We start from the raw sequence: 16,477 nt of genomic DNA, 5'->3' as shown, positions 1-16,477 counted from the left end.
ATTTCTTTGGTAAAAATAAACCAAATCAGTGTATTATGTAGTCTGTGTAAAAGTTAGAGAGTCTACAAACTATGGTATATATATTTGAAAATCGATAAGTCCTGATGTATTGGCCGCCTATCATGTCTTGACGCTCTAAAATGCCAGTACAGTACAAATACTCTCAAAATTACCCCTTTTTGGAAAGTAGACTATATATTTATATTTCTTTTAAATCACAATATTTTTTTCCCCCCCATACGGTCACTAGAGCAGTGCTACCATAGTGACACTGTACTACCCTGGGGGTGATCAGGGATTTTTATACACCGATTGCTTATTACAGTAATTTTTTTGGTAATTGATTTTATAGCATTAGTTGCAGCTTATATTTTATCTCAGAGGAATGGGGTTGGACGTATTCAGCTTTAAAATCATAAGCATATCCTTTATAAAATAGCAGAACAGCTGGGGTCACATTCAGGTAAACTTTTAATCATCAAAAAAATTTGCACAGGATACCGCATACATTCTATCCTAAAACCAACAGAAAGCCACAAAAGAAACAGCGAAAGCACCACATGCCTGAGCTAGATAGAACAGCATGACAGCCACAAGACTAGAATTTTCACTAGGTCGTCAGGAAAGACGGGGAAAATATCCCCAATATTCTTTCTACTACAGGTTTCCATAAAAGTTAAAACGATGATGAGGCACTCTCAGAGGATTGTTACATAGACATAATTGCACCGTTAGGTTACTTGACAGAGCCACATTTTCAAGATCCTGGCAGGAGGTGGCAGAGTTATTGTAGGAAATTCTTGTTTCTGATGCCTATAAATATAAGATGCTTAATGGTGATTTATGTATAGACTTTCACTTCCTTTCCCAGAGATGCTACAGGAAGGAACTTTCTCAAAGTGAGGATGAATTCCCCTCTAAGGCCAGCCAAACAGTTCAAATTAGGGATGCACCGAAATGAAAATTTTGGACCGAAACCGAAAATGCAGGATGCCCTTGGCCGAAAACCGAAACCGAAAATGACTTTTTCCCCCAAAAATTTTTTAAAATGGATAGAACAGGGGCATACACCAAAAACAGGCAGCGACGTACACCTGTCGCTGCCACCCTGTCACAGTATATGTACTGTGATGGGTTGGCAATAGGTTTAATTACCAATGGTATTTGTATTATGCAGCGTGAGGGGTTAATGTATTGTCACTGCTGGTCACTCATCTATTAGTGACCGACCAGTGGCAGGTAATTAACCCCTTTGTGCTGCATTAGTGCAACCAGTGTTAATTAACACTGATACTGGTTGCACTAATGCAGCACAAAGGGGTTAATTACCTGCCACTGGTCGGTCACTAATAGACGAGTGACCAGCAGTGACAATACATTAACCCCTCATGCTGCATAATACTAATATCATTGGTAAGCTGCCTCAGCTCCCCCCCATCTCCCCCCACTCCCACTGCCTCAGCGTCCTCCTCCTCGGGTGTCCTGCATTCAAAAGTCCCGCCTCTGGCCGGCGGCACCGCCTCTCAATGACGTCCCTACTACAATCTGTGCATTATGAATGGACATACCAGATCGGGGGGCGGGGCGAGCGGCCGCTATAGAGAGAACTAATGTGATCCTTCCTGTCAGCTCAGCACGTCTATGTGTGAATGAGAACAGAACTGAGCTGACACCGGGGGCGGGGGGGGGGGGGGGGGGGGCGGGCGGGCGGAGCGGCCGCTATTAGCTGTAACTATGTGAGAGCTTCTCTTCCTTGTCAGTCAGTGAAGTGAAGCTCTCACATAGTTACAGCTAATAGCGGCCGCTCCGCCCGCCCGCCCCACCCCCCCCCGCCCCCGGTGTCAGCTCAGTTCTGTTCTCATTCACACATAGACGTGCTGAGCTGACAGGAAGGATCACATTAGTTCTCTCTATAGCGGCCGCTCGCCCCGCCCCCCCGACCTGGTATGTCCATTCATAATGCACAGATTGTAGTAGGGACGTAACTGAGAGGCGGACGGCCGGCCAGAGGCGGGACTTTTAAAACCTACCCTGCGCTGTGCCCTCCTCCTTCCCCACGGCGGCCATATTTTATTTTCGGCACTGTTAACCCATTATCGGCCGAAATGAGAGAGGCTCATTTTCGGCCGATAATTTCGGTGCATCCCTAGTTCAAATGATCGATCAACTTGGGTACAACCAGCCTGCCACACATTAAATGAGTTTATTGCTAGGGGCTGTTCAGCAGGAACCAGTTGAGATTCGAATCATGTATGGGCAGGCAGAATGTAACAAAGTCGATCGATTGATCAACTTGGTTACAACCAGCCTGCCGGACTTTACTTCCATACAGGGCCTATTTTGACACTCCTCTCCTACATGTAACAATTATTTTTTGCTAGAAAATTACTCGGAAACCCCTAAAAATTATATAGTTTTTTAGCAGAGACCCTTGGGAATAAAATGGCGGTCGTTGCAACTTTTTATGTCACACAGTATTTTTTTTTTAAACGCATAAAAAAACAAAAAAAAACAAACAAACACTAAAGTTAGCCCAAGATGTTATGTCGAGTAAATAGATGCCCAACATGTCCCGCTTTAAAATTGCGCACTCTTTTGGAATGGCGCCAAACTTGGTACCTAAAAATCTATATAGGGGACGCTTTCAAATTTTTTACAGGAAACCAGTTTAGAATTACAGAGAAGGTCTTGGGCTAGAATTGTTGCTCTCGCTCTAAAAACTCGCAAGTGTAGTTTGAACGTCATTTACGTATGTGGGCCTGGAAAAAAAAAAAACGAACTCTCTCAGCCTTTGAAGCCTAGATCACAGCAGTATTTACAACTGGCAGGCCGAACATGACATGATAACGTCGCGCCCAGACCTCCGAGAGTCAGAGACTGCCAGGGACCATGTGGTCCTGAGTATTCTCTATAGTGAACGCATGATCGCATGATCAGTGAATTGCGGGACGCATGACGGCCAAAAAGGTACAGGAGCTTCTTTTGTGCGTCATTTGTCCCGCGTTTGTTTGCGCGATGTTACTGCGATTCGGCAGGCGGAACTCGCGGAAACATCGCACAGCGTTTGGGGTGCCATTGCAAATCACGGGCAGCATGGCACAGGCGCCGCGCGATTTGCAATGATTCCGGATCGCAGGCCGAATCGCGGTGATTCTGCCCGTGATCCGCTACGCCCACATGTGAACGTAGCCGTAAGAACGATCAAGCAGCTGAACTGCCGCTATGATTGTTCTTATGGTGAAGGGATACACTGGCTGCAAAAGAGGATATCTGAATGATGCCTGCAGGCATCATTCAGATATCCCCACTCAAAGTCCAGGATGTCCTATGATGTCCTTGGGTAGGAAGTGGTTAAATTTTATTTTTGTTAAGGGCTGTTATATCCGCTAGCAATAATCACTGGCCGGTACCCCCCCCCCTTCTGAAAAACACAATGGCTCCATGGGAGGAATTCCCCTGCCGGGCCACTGTCCTCTCCTAGTGTTATTACAGGAATTCTAACTGCTATAGCAGTCGCTGGCAATAATCGGAGGTAAAACCCGGCTTTCTGGTTGTACCCAAAATGATCGATCGACTTGGTACATTCAGCCTACCCATACGTTGTTTGAATCTCTGCCGAGTCCTGTAGCTCTAAAATGTAGAAATTAATTGTGCATCCTTGCCACAGTGAATGGACTGACAAAACTCCAGGCAATTTCTAGTTGCCACACCGATCTGGTGCCTGGGCTTTTGACGAGCCCTGGGATAGACCATAGTCCTAGATCTGCATAGCACCCAGAGGCTAACTACACACGTTGCAACACCAGTGCCCATGCAGGACCCACTGCCCGCAGCAATATTACAGTCCGTGGGGTCTGGGTCCAAGGTTTTACCAAGATTGCACTGATTTGAATTAATGGATTCTATGGTTTTAGAAGACAGCAAACAGTTGATTATCCCAAGTAAAATATTAAGGTACTGTTTTTTTTTTTTTAAAAAAGGTGTTTATTTATAAATTAAGAACACATAGCAAAGGTACAGGCAATGTCAGTAAAAAGGAGCAGGGAATATATAACAGGTCAATGGAAAACATTGCAGCATAGACAACTCAAAAAAAAGGCCAACGGAGCCTAGGGAGGGATAAAGGGAAGGTACTGTTTAATATGAGGATTGCACTCCACTAGCCATGGGTACATCCTCATATACCCGGTTACCTTTTGCTGCAGTTCTTGGTTTTGTTCCCCCCCCCCTCCTCCTATTTTTGTATTTTCGGTTTTCATTTAGGTATATTGTAATGTTTTTTGTGTGTATTTACAGTTGAAAAATCTTTAATAAAAAAACTTTACAAAAAAAAAAAAAAAAATATTCAACTAGTTAAGATAAGAGTGAATTCTCCATAAGGGGAGTGCACAGCAGGGGTATCCTCAAAAGCTTTACTAGTTTCCAATCAACTGAAGGTACCAGCCTATAACCAGGGTCTAGGAATATCGAGCTTGTGTCCTGTACTGTATGATAAAGATCTGAAAATTCTAACTTCTCTATGCAACTCCTTTTTCATTCACACATGCAGTTCTGTGTATATATTTATTTTTAAGAACAGAACCTTAAATGGTAACAGGACTAATCACTTACTACAGACACATCATATTAGCTGTTTTCTGGAGAGCCATAGGTATCTCCTATTTCAGCATGGTCTAAACATGGACATCCGTTAGTAATCTCAAGAGCGGCCTATATGCTAAAACGTCTTCCTAGTGGCCCATTACTATGATAAACATCTTTATTACATTGTTACAACTGGAAGGTGTGGGGTGGTGTGCCATTAATGCTACTGTGTAATGTTAGTTTTCATGTAAGATCTTTCTAAGATGTGGTGCACACAGACATCTAAAAAGAAAGGTCATTGTAGCAATACATCCCTTTTAAGTACCACTATGAATCTGACAAGCTTATCTAAATGCAGAAAGGAGTGAATTATACTAAACTAAAGGCCAGCAAAGTTTTTAAAAAACTACTAGATGTCCATTTTCAAGAGACCCTGTCACCTGGGTGATTCCTCAACCCAGTTATACTCGCCTCCACAGTGGTTCCCATGCTCCTATGTAGCAGCCACTGCAAAACACAAGTTGTCAGATATTACAGAGGGGGATTACATCACCCCATCTGTAATGATATAGCGCCCGGACCTAGTAACTTGGTCACTAGCACAGGGTTAGGAGATATAGAAACAGAAGTTCCAGGGTTTATTGTGGCAACTGTAACGGCAGTAGCAGTAAGAGAGTGTGTGTACCAGAGTATAACTGGGGTGGGGGCTTTAAACAGACCCTGTAATTTTTCCCTGAATTTTTATGCACACTGGCACCCAAGTTCACAGTAACTGTCCAGCCCTAAAAAAGCATAAACGTTTCATAAAATCTATTACTAACATGTTTGCTTACCTGATGTTCCGCATGTATATTATCTCCAGTGGGCCAACGATGCTTGCTGTTGTTGTAACCACCACCACCACTTCCGCCTCCCCCTAACTGTTCTCCGTGTTGTCTTTGAAAGAAGTAATCCACCATTGCATCATCTTGCGAGCGCCCAGCCACTCCCATTGAGCTACCCACAGGGCTGGCATGGGGTCCTGTAGCCAGTGTAGAATGATTTGGATGCTGTGGTGGCTGCTGCTGGCCCACAGGTCCAGATGTCAGGACCACGGGCATGTTGTGGTTAAGGGTACCTTCTGTGTACTGTTTCAGGTGGGGGCTGAAGGAGTCCTGCCAGAGAACTGTTTTCCTCTTCAAGACACATGCAACGCTCATTCCACCAACGCCTAAAAAAATTAGAAGGAAATCAAATTGAATTAACAGGGTAATTGCAGCACCAAAACCGTACATAAAACCCACCTATCCTAGAACACAAAGGCTCAATAACAGTAGTATTTAGAATTTTTTTGCGGGGGGAAAAAAAAAAAAAAAAAAAAACGTGTTCAATAAGGTTCCTTTTACAGGGGTGGCTTCCGGTCTGATCAGCAAAAGAGATATTAGGAGAGATCCCCTGCTGAATCAGAAGATAAAAAAAAAAAAAAAAAGACGACACCAACGATTTCCAGTTTTTTTGATTTTTCGGATCTGGCCGGACTCTGGGGTAGTTTGATGTACGTGGACACAACGCCACCCATAGGACTAAAATGAGGCTTCTGCTCAGGCCCGTCTGAAAAACTGCCAGGCAAACATGGCTAAACCATCCATGTGAAAGGGACCTAAATCTCTAAAATGTGCATTTTTCTATGTCCTGGCTCTTAAAATATTATAAATGCTGCAAGTACTGCAAGCTCCTAACATGGCGGCAACAGCCCACACAAAGCTGTAAGCCCCGACAAGTTCTACTTTTGTAGACTACAGAACAACCTCCCTTTCATCTCTATAATAAGGGGGAGGTGCTCTTAAAGTGATTGTAAAAGTCTCATTTTTTTTCTATTAAATTAACATGTTATACTTACCTCCTCTGTGAAGTGGTTTTGCACAGGGCAGCCCCAAACCTCCTCTTCTTGGGTTCCGGGCTGGAGTTCCTGGTCCCTCCCTCCTGTTAAGTGCCCCCACACAAGCAGCTTGCTATGGTGCACCCAAGATGAGCTGCAGCTCCAAGTATCCATTCAGACATGAAGCTGCCGCTTAGCCCCCCCCCCCCCCATCCTGATTGGCTGAGTTTGACAGCAGCGGAAGCCAATGGCACCTCTGCGGTGTCTCAGCCAATCAGGAGAGAGAATCCCGGACAACTGAGACACTGGTGGACTTCGCTGGATAGAGAGAAGACTCAGGCAACTATTAGGGGATCTGAGGGGGCTGCTGCACACAGAATGATTTCTATCTTAATGCACAGAATGCATTAAGATAAAAAACCTTCTGACTTTACAACCCCTTTAAGTCCAAGGGGAGAACTACACAGGTCTGATAACACTGCTTGGGATTTTAGTGTAGCAGAAGTACTCTACTGGCAGCAAACAAATAGAAGTTAGGGGGCTCACTGGAGTTCTGTCAGAATAAAAGTGTTTTTCTGTATTTGCAGCATTTTTACATAGCCAAAACACAGTGAAATACATACCATATTTATCGGCGTATAACACGCACCTCAATATTTGGAGAAATTTCAGGAAAAAAGCTTAAATTTAAAACAAACAGCTTTGATATGCAGCCTCGCAAGCGCAGTGTCAATATATGCAGCCTCGCAAGCGTCATCGGAACTATCCGAATCGGTTTTTTAAAAAAGGCCAGGAAGCAGCGCCGAGAGCAGAAGGGGTGGGCCGGCCGAGGAGAAGGAAGGACGAGCTTCCATAAGAGCAGAAGGGGGCGGGCTGGGCCGAGGAGAAGGGAGAATGAGCGAGCGCAATCATCGGAAGTCCCGCCTATGACAGACGTCGCACGTCTCGGCAGAGGAGGCGGGACCCCCATTTTGGCCAGATATGCACTTAAGTTTGTTACCCCAACATTTCATATTCCAGATATGTGCCTGCTGTACCATGTACTTGCATGAAAATGTATCCTTTTCTCTTTGTATTGCTTCCTTCATGTGAAATCCCTGGTGTTCCTGCCAGTCCCTCTGCTTCCCTGTTAAAAACTGACCACACTAAGGCCTCATGCAAACTGGACCTTATAAAAACTCCAGTAGCGTTCGCTGCAGAAAGCTGTAGAATGAGTTTTGCAGTGTTTTTGCAGTAGTGTTTTTTAGTAAAACTATACCCCCACAACTGTTTATGGCTAAAAAAACGCTCAAACGCAGAATAGCCACGTTTTTTAGCGTTTAATCGGTTTTCAGCGTTCGGGCATTTTTACAGCTGAACACCTCCTTTTCAAACACACTAGTTTAAACGCTGATAAACGCCTATGTGTGCATGGACACACAGGATAACATGCTGGGAAGTTTACTGGCTGCAGAAAAAAGACGCCTAAAGCCAAAAACAGCGGCTGTAAAAACGTCCAGTGTGCATGAGGCCTAAGCCGGAGAACATACCGTGGTCAATTCTCTAGCTATGCTGGGAACTCAGACTGCTCTGCTCCAATGATCAGACTTGTTCTGACACACCACCTCCCCTGCACAGCCTTAACTGGGAAGATCAGTGTTGTGTACTAGTGTTTCTCCTCCACCCAGCTCTGATGCAGCTGAGAACTGAGGGAATGTGATCATTCAAAAATGGGAATATATTTTTACACATATATACACTGCTCAAAAATATTAAAAGAACACTTTGAAAACACATCAAATCTTAATGTGGAAAAATATCATGCTGGATATCTATACTGATATAGAATGGGTAATGTGTTAGGAACGAAAGGATGCCACATTGTTCGATGGAAATGAAAATTACCAACCTACAGAGGGCTTAATTCAAAGACGCCCCAAAAATCAAAGTGAAAAAATTATGCAGCAGGCTAGTCCATTTTGCTGAAATTTGATTGCAGCAACTCAGAATAGTACTCAGTAGTTTGTATGGTCTCCACGCGCTTGTATGCATGTCTGACAACGCCAGGGCATGCTCCAAATGAGACGATGGATGGCGTCCTGGGGTTTTTACTCCCAAATCTGGACCAGGCTATCACTGAGCTCCTGAACAGACTGAGGTGCAACCTGGCGGCATCTGATGGACCCAAATATAATGTCCCAGAGGTAATCTATTGGATTTAGGTTAGGCAAGGGTGGGGGTGGGGTTCAATGATCTCAATTCCTTTATCCTCCAGGAACTGGCTGCATACTCAGGGCGTTGTCATGCACCAGGAGGAATCCAAGACCCACTGCATCAGCGTAGGTTTTGACAATGGGTTCAAGGATTTCATTCCGACACCTAATGACCGTAAGAGTGCCATTGTCTAGCCTTTAGCGGTCTGTGCGCCCCTCCATGGATATGCCTTCCAGACCATTACTGACCCATCACCAAACTGGTCATGCTGAACAATGTTACAGGCAGCATAATGTTGTCCATGGATTCTCCAGACCCTTTCACATCTGTTACATGTGCTCGGGGTGAACCTGCTTACATCTGTGAAAAGCACAGGGTGCCAGTGGCGGACCTGCTAATTCTGGTGTTCAATGGCAAATGCCAATCAATCAAGCTCCACGGTGCAGGGCAGTGAGCACAAGGCCCACTAGGACGTTGGGCCCTCAAGCCATGCTCATGAAGTCTGGTTTCCGATTGTTTGGTCAGAGACATTCACACCTGTGGCCTGCTGAAGGTCATTTTGTAGGGCTCTGGCAGTGCTCATCTTGTTCCTCCTTGCACAAAGGAGCAGCTACAGGTCCTGTCTCCTGGAATCTCATTCATTCTTTCGAGACTGGGAGACACAGAAAACCTTCTGGCAATGGCACGTATTGATGTGCCATCCTGGAGGAGTTGGACTGCCTGTGCAACCTCTATAGGTTCCAGGTATCGTCTCATGCTTCCAGTAGTGACACTGACTGCAGCCAAATGCAAAACTAGTGAAACAGTCCCATCTAGTGTACTTGTTAATTTCATTAACACCAAAGCAGCAGAAAATTATTAACAACCCCCTCTTGCTACTTAACTGACCAGATCAATAGCCCGGGAGTTTATTCGCCTTGATGCTATACTCTGATTAAAAAGTGTTCCTTTAATTTTTTTTTGTACATACATACTATCTATACACAAATGTTTACTTTTCATCTCCATTTTAAACTGAATGGGTTGTTTTACAAAGTGATCGCTTACAATCACTTTAAGTGAATGAGGTCCCAGTTTTTCGCCAGTTAATGAAGGCTACCATTCCTTACATTGTTTTGCAGGTAAATACTTTAGGGAAAATTTTATTGCCCTTTCTTTGGGAAAAAATGTTGTTAGCTGCAATTATATTGTTAAATACCTACTTTTTTTTAATGTTGAAGGTATGGCCCTTCGCAGACAGTAGGCGGTCCCTTTGATAATATTTGCACTATATGGGCCACGGTTTCAGTTGAATCCGACATACCTGTCTTTTTAAAAGTTGCAAAAGCTACAAAAGTCCAGTCTTTTATTGGACGTACCATCCAGAAAAGTTGAATCCACTAACATTTCCTCTGTTCTCATCTCAACCCCTACCTGGACAAGACTCAAACAATTAACCTAAAAGTAGAGTTAACACAGGAGCCCACTGCACATACGTCAGTAATCCAAAGCTTCAATAAATCTCTAGCTGACGCACTTGGGCTAATGTGGCTTTGGTTGGGAGGGAGGGGGCCAGTCTATGAGACGTCTGTTAACGTGAAGATAAAACCTCACATGAATTTACCTTTGTCACCCTAGAAATCTAACATCACCCTTGCAGGTCACACTCAAGGCAACAAGGCCATTGAACCAGCAAGATTCCATATCCAACAAGCTAGAAGTCCATATCTAACTTACCAAAGCAAGTCAAAAAGATGCAGAACTGTGCAAGCATACACTTGCAATAACATCAGTCTATGATGCATTACACAATTTGAATCCTCTAATCAATGCTAAATTTGTCACCAGATAAGAACTACTAACATTTTTTAATAGCAAAAGGTTTGGATATTTCCTAGAAATCCCCTACAATGGTTATAAGAAAAAGTCTCATACTCACAAACCCCTGACACTGCCTCAATGACTGTCCCAGTACTCCAGTTTGTAAAAGGCAATGATGTGGGCACTCCAGCTGCTAACATTCACTGCTGCCTTCACCTGAGAACAATCCTTGTGTAAGCTCCCAATGGAATAATGTAGTTCTAAATTCAATAAAAATAAGCTTTCTTTAATGCCACTAGTGGAAAGAACCTGCCTGCGCTGTCCGGTAAGGCTGTGTAAACCTCAGAACGGATGGACAGAACACATTTCTTTTGGCAGCTGAAACATCTTCCACATATCTATTACAAATGAATTTCTTGCAGATTGCCTGGAGTTCAGCTTAAACCACATACATAGCCTAACAAAAGTACAGACTTCAGAATAAAATGTGGCATCCCTTTTGGGGAGGCTGAATTGTAAGGGAAAGTAGCGCAAATGGTAAAAAAGAAAAAAAAAAAAAAAAAGTGTGTGTGTATTATATATATATATATATATATATATATATATATATATATATATATATATATATATATATATATATACACACACATATCATATTATATATATATATATATATATATATATATATATATATATATATATATATATATATATATATATATATATATATATATACACATATATACACACACATACACATATACATATACACAGGAAATGGATTTCTGGTAAGTCAAAAATCCTATTTTCTCTTTTGTTCATCGATCATCCTGATCTTCATAACCATTTGGAAGTCCCAAAGCAGTGTTAAACATGAGGGTTTTAGCAAAAAAAAATTCCCCAGGTTAAACCATAGCCAACCAGGCAACAAGCGCTCAACCAAAACAACTGAAGCCCAAAAAAAAAAAAAAAAAAAAAAAAACGCACACACACACTCAAAAGAGGATCAAGTCCTCTAAATAGCATCCTGCAAAACCTTGCAGCCTAAAGAAGCATCCGCAGATACCAACACATCCACCTCTTAGAACTTTGTGAAAGTGTGCACCGACGAACAGGTGGCCGCTCTGCAAACCTGCATCACTAACGCCTGATGACAGAAGGCCCAGCGCCTTGACAGGGAAAGGAGGAACCTGAACCCTGATGGAAAAGGCCTGAATAGCCGTCTGTCTGATCCATCTAGAAATGGTCACAGAGGAAGTGGACAACCCCTTCCGAGGCCCATGCGTGAACGAAGATTCTCAAAGGGAGGCTTCTGGAGGACCAAAAGCACCAAAATTAAGGTCCCAGGGCAGCAACGGAGCCCACACTGGAGGAACCAAATGTCGGACACCATGAAGAAAGGTACGCACTAGAGAGTGTGTGGCCAAGGGTCAATGGAAGACGACCAGCAAAGCCAACACCTGCCCTTGGATGGAACTCAAGGCAAATTTCTGTTCAACCACCCCATTGAAGGAAGGTCAAGATCCAGAAGGAGCGAACATGGACCTCAAGATACTCACACCACCCAATGTACGTCTTCCACGTACGATGATAGATCTTCCTAGAAGTAGATCTTCTAGCTTTTAACAGCGTTGGAATCACCAACCCAGATAAACCTCTATCCATCAGCACCTGGCATTCAACAGCCAAGCCAGCGACTGTAAAGCAGGATGGAAGATTGGTTCTTGGGACAGCAGATCCTCTCCAAGAGAAAGCTTTCAAGGAACGTCGGTGACCAGCCGCACCAGATCCGCGTACCAAGCCCGGCGAGGCCAGGCTGGAGCCATTTAAATGACCGGGCTCCCTTCTGCCTTGAGCCTGCGTAGAAGTCATCAGAAGCTTCTGATGAGGGAAGGCGTAAATCAGGCGATACTGATACTGTCACCACCAGCGCATCTGTGGCAACCACCAGAGGATCCCGCGACCGAGCCACAAACCTCTGCATCTTTCTGTTGAGCCGAGATGGATCTACCTCGGGGATGCCCCACTGGAGACACAACTGATGAAACACCGGGATGAAGGGACCACTCCAGAGCTGCCAGGACACTTTATGTGCCCCCTTGGTGATTGGGATAAGCCACGGCTGTCACATTGTCTGATTGAACGCGCACTGGACATCTCTGAAGACGATCCGTCCAACGGTCTAGACACAGTATGATCGGTCGAAGTTCCAAGACATTGATCGGTAGTCTGGACTCTTCCAGTGTCCAAATTCCGAGCAGAAATTGTTGCCGAGGACGCCTCCCCAGCCGGACAGGCTGGCATCTGTGGTGACCACTGTTCAATACAAGGGGAGGAAGGATTTGCCCAGTCGAAGCGCCAGGGAACGAAGCCACCAGATCAGGGAATCCTTCGTTCCCCGGCTCAGCCGGATCTGATTGTCCATAGACTGTGGAGTCTTGTCCCATCTGGCCAGAATCACCCTTGCAGGGACCTCGCATGGAATTGTGCAAACAGAACTGCCTCGAAGGCAGACACCATCAGTCCCAGCAGCCGCATGCAAGTCCAGAGGGAGGACCATCTGCTGGACAGCAGGAGATGAATTGCAGCCTCCAATTGCTGGAGTTTGTCCAGAGGAAGGAGCACTCTGGCTAAGGCTGAGTCCAGAGTCAGACCCAGATAGTTCAGCTCTGGACGGAACCAGAGCAGACTTCTGAAAATTCAGAATTCAGCCGAACTCCCTCGTATGTCCCTCGAGTTCGTATGGTGATTTACAGGTTTTCCACCAGAGCAGTAGGGGACGAGTAAGGAGGTCGATCCTCCATTGGTATAACAATGCTAGGACAGGTGCTAACACTTTTGTGAAGACCTGAGGAGCAGAGGTGAGACCAGAGGGAAACGCCACAAACTGATAATGCTCGTCTCCCACGGCAAAGCGGAGGAAGTGCTGGTGACCGTCACATGTAAAAGGTAAGCATCCTTGAGGTCGACAGAGGCAATAAAATCCCCAATACAGGGATGCCACCACCGTGCGAATGGTGAGGTCCAGGATTGGACGCACCTTGCCTTCCTTCCTGGGAACTGTAAACAGGTTTAAGTAAAAGCCCTGAAACCGTTCCGAAGTCGGAACTGGACAATCACCCTTTGAAGTAACAGGTCTTGTACTGCCCCAAATAGACCTTGTAAGTAGTCCGGGGGACCGGTGCAAGGTGGAAGGAAACAACCTTGCTGGGGGACAAGACTCGATCTTGTAGCCGGACCGAACGACTACGGGTGAGGGCACACCTTCATGCTGAAGGAGCCTTTTCCATGGGTCTGGAGAAGCCTGCCCTCGGCTTGCCAGACCAGGTTAGTTTGGATCCTCTTTCCCCCTCTGAGACCTTTAATGTCATCATTCAGGGTAGCCCCAAACAGGCGACCTCCTTGAAAGGGGAGGTCAAGACCTTTTTAGAAGTCTGGTCCGCAGACCAGCATTTAGGCCAAAAGACACGCCGAAGGACCACTGCCGAAACAGAGAGCCGAGCCACTAGGGGAGCCGCATCCAAAGAGGCATCACAGACAAACTGCAGTCACTGGATTAGCTGGTCTGGCAGCTCAGCAAAGGCTGGGGGAGCTGTTCTCCCTCCAGATCAAGGCGTAAAAGCTTAGCCCACTTGGTGGGTATGAATACCGGCCTCAGTGCTGAACCAGCCAGATGTGAACATATGGCAGGCCACAGCCTTCGCCTTCCTGTCAGCCGGATCCTTAAAGGCCAGGGACTCTTCAACCGGAATCATGGTTGCCTTGTTCAATCTGGAAACCGGAGAGTCCACCACCGGTGGACAGTCCACTTCTTAATAAGGGGCTCCTCATAGGGGTAACGCCTAGAAAAGCGCTTAGGGACCCCATGGGGACGCTTTGGTCGCCCTCACTCTTTAGCAACAATTTTGTCAAAATAGGCAGGGAAAGGAAACACCTCTACTGCTCTGGATGGCTTGAGAGTGCCAAAGGGTACCTGCGCCTCAGTAGGAGCTGCGTCCTTCATCTTCAAGGTCTCATGCACAGATACAATCAGTGCGTCAACCAGTGCCTTTTCGTGCACGGTTACAGATGTGGAGGAATCATCCTCACTATCAGACGATTCAGGGTGCATGGTTGCATACCCAGCGCAGTGACCCACGTCCGCGGTGGCCGAATCAGATTCAGGATCCGATGAGACAGATGAGGCAGGGGGTGTTTTTTGCTAGCCCGCCGCCGGAAAACCACCTCCACACAGGACACAAAGGACTCCAGGATGGTCATCAGTGCATCAATGTATGGTTGGGACCCAGAGGGCCCCGCGGCCTCAGAGAGGGGGCAAGGTGGGGAGATGTGCTCCAAAAGACTATGAGTCACCATGTGGACCCCACAAAAAGTGTAAACACACTGCAAAGGGACAACCCCCCCCCCGTGTTGAAAGCACCACCCGGTCGCCAGGCACAAGCACCAAGTGATCATCAGCAGAGGGAGAGAACCCCACTAGACACTACCCAGCAGAAACAGGCACCTACAGCCACCAGGATAATCTGCACTCTACGTGTGGAGATCAGGAAATGAAAGGATACAGGAGTCCGCACCAGGGGATGAGGAGAAGCTCCACTGCTGAAATCACCGCCCACAGGGCTCCACTGTCATGGCCGCTGCTATTTTCCATGGCAAACCACTGCAAAATGGCCGCCATGCATAGAAACACAGTCTACAGTAAAATGGCAGCACCACAAGGCTCCCTGGGACCCAGGAGGGAACCTAGGCCTCGAAGACCGGCCCAGGCAGGACAGGGGCCTTGGCAGGAGCCCCCCCCCCCACCAGGTCGCCAGCGGCACACCCCCCTGGCCCCAATCGCCAGCATACCGCCCTGCCTCCACCCCAGGAGGTGGATCAGACCATCCACACAGCCCCAGCATAAGTGGAGAGGGGGGTGTAGGATAGGGGACAGATGAAGGGGGTGCCTGGCGGGTAGGAGGAACCCCTCGCCATCAAAATTGGGGGCTGTCAGCCAGGAGGAACGTTGCGACTTGTGCCGAGACCCGGTCAAGTGACCGCGTGACGCATTTAATTTGCAGGCCAGCCCCCCCGCCCATGGGGCCGACCTACCATGGAGCTGAGGTCTGTGCGCACTCGCTGGCCAGACTGGGTTGACCACTGGATCTAGATAATCCAGCCCGTCGCCCAGTCCAGCACTTAATTGTAGATCTCACAGGAAACAAAAAAAAAATTGCCAGGACCAGAAATCCCAGCAAGGAACTAGGTCCTTACTCCTGACTAGGCAGAAAAAAAAAATTCCCTTTAGCAGGGAGAGGGATTATTCTTTTTCTGCCTAGTGTACTACTCCTGTAGGGACCAGTGTAACATAATACAGGGTTCATACACATTTTTACCAATAAAATTCCATGACTTCAAGTAAGCTGGGAGCCGGTGTCACTTCAGGCACACGGGTGAAAAAACCATCGATCTGATTGGAAGCTGTCGAGCACGCAGCTGCAGACTGGTGCTTTGCACTTTTAGCGTGGCTAGACAGCGCTGCCTCTCCCATGTTCAAAATGTCAAACGTTTTACGACACACTGTACATTTAGACTCGGTTCACACTATGGCGATCCGACTTAGGGAGCGACCTGTGAAGTCACGTGCACCGCGACTTCGGCACAACTTGCACGGACTTCATAAATAATATCTATGCAAGTCGCTCCAGGTCGCCCCGAAGTAGTACAGGACCCTTTTTCTAAGTTGGAGCGACACAAGTCGCTCCTATTAGAACGGTTCCAGTACTACACTATGGGACGTGACGGACCGCGACTTGTCAGCCTGACAAGTCGCGGTCCAAGTCAGATCAATGTGAATGGGCTGTTAGCACGACCTGGGTCCTGATCTTTCTCCAGCCACCTCTCATACATTTCATCATGAAGCCATACATTTTTAAAGCTGCATTTCCCTGGCATTGCTACACACTAACATTAGCTGAAACTGCGTTACCCCCATAAAGTTAACTATTGTAATTTGACCAATATACTGGAGAAAGAAGATTGATGGGCGCTCCTGCTTGGGGA

General features: G+C 46.2%; 1 protein-coding gene across 6 annotated transcripts in view; it reads right to left on the bottom strand.

The window, feature by feature from the left end:
* PUM1 (pumilio RNA binding family member 1) overlaps positions 1–16,477 on the bottom strand; it is a 137,418-nt gene that overhangs the window by 96,704 nt on the left and 24,237 nt on the right. For all 6 annotated transcript variants that reach the window (XM_082247703.1, XM_082247704.1, XM_082247705.1 and 3 more), the window contains exon 2: positions 5,418–5,794. In XM_082247703.1, the coding sequence (XP_082103829.1) occupies positions 5,418–5,783 (366 nt within the window). In that variant the 5' untranslated portion in view covers positions 5,784–5,794. The remainder of the gene's footprint in view (positions 1–5,417; positions 5,795–16,477) is intronic.

This window comes from Pelophylax lessonae, assembly GCF_965119305.1.
Source record: "Pelophylax lessonae genome assembly, chromosome: 2".
Taxonomy (NCBI): domain Eukaryota; kingdom Metazoa; phylum Chordata; class Amphibia; order Anura; family Ranidae; genus Pelophylax; species Pelophylax lessonae.
The sequence above is the reverse complement of the archived record's forward strand: the minus strand, read 5'-3'. Positions and strand labels throughout refer to the sequence as shown.